This window comes from Porites lutea, chromosome 9 (assembly GCF_958299795.1).
Source record: "Porites lutea chromosome 9, jaPorLute2.1, whole genome shotgun sequence".
Taxonomy (NCBI): Eukaryota; Metazoa; Cnidaria; class Anthozoa; order Scleractinia; family Poritidae; genus Porites; species Porites lutea.
Window position 1 is genome coordinate 12,428,118 of NC_133209.1, and position 4,027 is coordinate 12,432,144.

Consider the following 4,027-nt stretch of genomic DNA (forward strand, 5'->3'; position numbering starts at 1 on the left):
CATGTAAAATCATTGCTAAAGTACATGCCTAACCTGGTATAACCTGTTCGACGCCTACCTACGCTAAAAGTTTGTATCAGTTAGGTTTGAAAAGGTCTCAAAAAAATAGAAAAACACATCTATTAATAGGGCATAGCACAAACGGCTGGGCCATCATTTATGAGGTTCATAACCTGTATATTGTTCACGTATTTTCACTAATGGCATAGGTCAGTGTCAAAAATAATGCATCTTCCCTCTGTTACTCTGCAGTACTTTGTTAGCTTAAGTTAACCACTTACGAGAACCATTCCCATTGTACCTTAATGTTTCCATCCTTTTTCCACTATTGGTAATACTTGTGAAAATATTACATCCGCAGCAACGGCATTGATCACAACACAAATCATTTCGTCTTGACCCAACAGGGTATCAGGAACGCTTGCGGGAGTACAAGATTAAGTAAAGACATACGCTTCGTACATTTTACTATACGTATACTACAAATCATGACGAAACTTTTTAAATTGATGTTTAACAACAAACAATTTGGCCCATAGAGTAACGTCATCAAACAAAAATTCAGCAGCGTCAAAAATCTAGCCGGAAAACACAGATACATATTTCAGACAATCAGGGACAAAAGTAGTTGACGCACTTGTTTAAAACGGGTACTTTTAGGAAACATTTAATTCATTTATTATTTCATTCCTTTAAAACGCCGTAAATGCCCCGACCTCCCGAATCAATGTTGTCTGAAGTAAAAAAAAGACTTGAGGGTCTAAAATTCAACATTGATTTTGGAGGGAAGGCGTTGGGGTAGACCGGGGAAGGGGATAAATATATCCACTATTCAAAAAGGGGCCATTTTACGGAAGTGTGTGAACACTTTTGTCCCTCATTGTCGTTAGTTCATTGTTCCGTCCGGTCACTTAGTAATCTTCAAATTCCAACTGTGAAATTCTGGAAATTGGTCTTCGTTTCACCCCTCCTTTTGCTCCAACGTCTACGACTCGTACTAGTATATCTTTACCAGGATGCACTGCCTCTATTCGTCCAAGCTTCCAATCCCGTCTTCTTGCTTCCGGATCAATTACCAACACTACGTCCCCCACTGTTAGATTTTTTGAAGGTTGGAACCACTTTTGCCGTAGCCTGCGAAAACATCCGTTTCTCTTCGCTCTTCGCCGCTGGGGACGTTTCGCGCGGAGAAACGTCTGCGACTCAGCGACAGAAATTCCATACTGATGACGCAAATCAATGTTTACTTAATAAATTCGGTAGTCGTGGGGTTCCAGATGTAAATTTATTCAATTTTAGGTTTCTCCTGGTCGATTTTTGTAGAGTGTTGTGTTCATCTGCGAACGAGCTCCAGCAAAACTCAAATGCTGGTTCTAGAAAAGACTATATTCGAGAGATATTGACTGTTTTGTTAGAGATTTATTGCGTTTACATTTGACCATTGTTGCCTTTTGTCTTTTGTCTGTCATTCGTAAACAATAGCTAAAACAATGTAACGACTCCGTTGACTAATCAGGGCTTCTGACCGGATTCTGGACATATTTTTTGTCATCCGTATGGAATTTCTGTCGCTGAGTCGCAGACATTCCTCCGCGCGAAGCGTCTAACGTTCCCATCGACGAAGAGCCAGGAGAAACGAATGTTTTCGCAGGCTACTTTTGCCGGGATCGAATACTTGGCAAATACTCTCTCATCCAACGACTCCATACTCTACGAATCAGTTCCTGCATTCGTCTCCATCGTCTACGCACACTGACTGCCGTCGTATCGACTGTGTCTTGGGCTAGATGACCACCCTTTTGGCCAATTAAGAAATTAGTTAAGAAAATGGTTTAGGGTCAGCACAGACTCGTCATTGACATCTCCACTAACTGTAGTTAAAAGCCTCGAATTTAACAAACTTTTGGCTCCAGTAAGCACGGTTTGTAATTGTTCATTACTGACATCAGCTTCGTTCAAAATTACATAAATTGCCCTGTTGGCTGACTTGATCATTGTTTCGAAGACACCGCCAAAGTGTGGCGCTTCCGGTGGGTTAAACTGGCACTCAATTCCTTGGTTGGAAGTAAGCCTTTCAATTTTGTCTTGGTAAATACTATCCACTAACTCCTTGATTTCTCTTGCTGCTCCGACGTAAGTACTTCCATTGTCACTGAGCATCAACTTAGGCCACCCTTCTCTAGCCACCATACGCGTCAGCGCATTTAAGAAAGCATCTGTCTCCAGGGAAGCAGCCATTTCTAAATGACAGTGTGTCTTTAAACACACAAATCTACGAGCGTAGCGCTTCACTCGTGGTCTACCTCGTCCTTGCATCGTGTAGAATGGTTCTGGAAAACTGTCACACAATTTGCAAATGGTTTCTGAGTCATCTATAATGGAAATCTAGGTAATGGTGCCATTTGTTGTCGGGCTGGAAAGCCCCTGAATCGTCGGTTACATTCCGCACATTCCTTGATACATTTCTTCACTTGTTGTCGTCCTTGAATCACAAAGTACTTCTCTCGTAAATAGTTTAATGTAAAGTTCGCTCCCTTCTCGTGACCTTACCTCTCATGGTGATACTTCACGATTAACTTGGTAACGATGTGATTCTTTGGAAGGATGATTGGAAACTTCGTCTCTTCTGGCAAATGATATGAATATCGCAGTCGCGCGTTTGATCGAAAGACTCCCCCACAGATTTTTGGTGTAATCTTTAGTAAGGTACTCTTACTAGGGAGAGGCACGTTGTTTTCAAGTGCTCTTATCTCGTCAGGAAAGCCCTTTTGCTGAGCCGCCCTAATGATTTGCTCTTCTGCTTGATTAAGTTCCTTTGGGTTCAACTCCCCACTTTCTCGATGGTTTTAAGCCTTTTTGACATTTGTTAAGAATCGATTAATCCAACCAGTCCCGCACCAAAGACATTTCGATCTCTAGCTTTCCTTTTGGCTTGGTTCTGTACCATTTTGAATACTCCATTGGGTCTGGTGTGCTCTTTGGTTTGACTGTTTCCACCTAATAGCTCTGTGCATTCATGCTTAGCTCCTTTTCCACGAACTCTTCTCGTTTCTCTAATTATAATTTCTTTGTAAGCTTCTGGGGCTTTTCCAAATTTCTTCTCTGGTCACTGATCATCTCTACGTTTTAGAAACTGGGGTCCATACCACCAGCAGTCATCCTTAACTAGCGCCTGAACTGAAGCTCTTCGAGTTCCTAGATCCGCAAGGTTGAGTTTCGTTGGAACGTACCGTGATTGGTCTGGACTGCTCTCGTCATGAATTTCCCCAACCCGGTGGGATACAAAAGGTTTAAAATTTCGATTCTGACCTTGGACCCAAAACCCGACATTTACGCTGTCCACCCAAAATAGGGCCTTCTTCCTAGGAAGCTCCAGTGTTGCACATATCTTTAATGTCAGTGGGAGACCAGTTAGTGCTCCCGTACGTTCTAACCGCGGAATGCTCATGGCCTTCAATGGCGCCAACCTTGACTCTGCTGCGACTAATCTTGTGCTAACTGTTCCATCTTCATACTCATGGCGAATGTACGATGCTGCGGCATAAGCCTTCTCAAACGCGTCACTGAACGTGTGAATAGTAACATCTTGAAGTTCCATGTCTTCCTTCAGACATCGTAGAACACGGACCGCACCAAGTTCACCAAGTTCCCCCAACCATCTTTTCCATTCCATTTTAAAATGATCTGGCAATTCTTCATCCCATCCCAGAGCTTCAATCCAAGCTTTCTGCATCATCATTTTAGCTCGCACTACGAAGGTTGTCAGAAATCCAAAGGGGTTATAAATCGAGGCCGTTTTCTAAGTACGTTCCTCTTTGTTAATACCAATTCGAATGGGGGTGGAAACAAAGGAAAATGAGAACTTGTCTTCCTAAACAATCCACTCGACTACCAAGGTCTTCGTCACTGGAAATACTTTTTTTTCGAGATCCCCTTTAGTTGCTCGATCAGCTTCTGGTATGTCCATAATAACTTCAGGCTTCTGAGAGATCCTTTTGCGAATGTGAAATATTGCTTTATCTCCAAG

The 4,027-nt window shown here is 42.4% G+C and overlaps 2 protein-coding genes across 2 annotated transcripts; both read right to left on the reverse strand.

Annotated features, from left to right (window-relative positions):
- Nucleotides 1-1,815: 1,815 nt before the first annotated feature.
- Nucleotides 1,816-2,316, reverse strand: LOC140948902 (uncharacterized). Its single transcript, XM_073398167.1, has one exon. It carries the CDS (start codon nt 2,314-2,316, stop codon nt 1,816-1,818), a length of 501 nt encoding a protein of 166 aa, XP_073254268.1.
- Nucleotides 2,317-3,106: 790 nt separating this feature from the next.
- On the reverse strand, nt 3,107-3,739 carry LOC140948903 (uncharacterized). Its single transcript, XM_073398168.1, has one exon. It carries the CDS (start codon nt 3,737-3,739, stop codon nt 3,107-3,109), a length of 633 nt encoding a protein of 210 aa, XP_073254269.1.
- Nucleotides 3,740-4,027: the final 288 nt, after the last annotated feature.

What these genes read in the sequence shown, in the direction of transcription:
- LOC140948903 (XM_073398168.1), bottom strand. Translation starts at nt 3,739, where the DNA reads ATGATGATGCAGAAAGCTTGGATTGAAGCTCTGGGATGGGATGAAGAA.
- LOC140948902 (XM_073398167.1), bottom strand. Translation starts at nt 2,316, where the DNA reads ATGCAAGGACGAGGTAGACCACGAGTGAAGCGCTACGCTCGTAGATTT.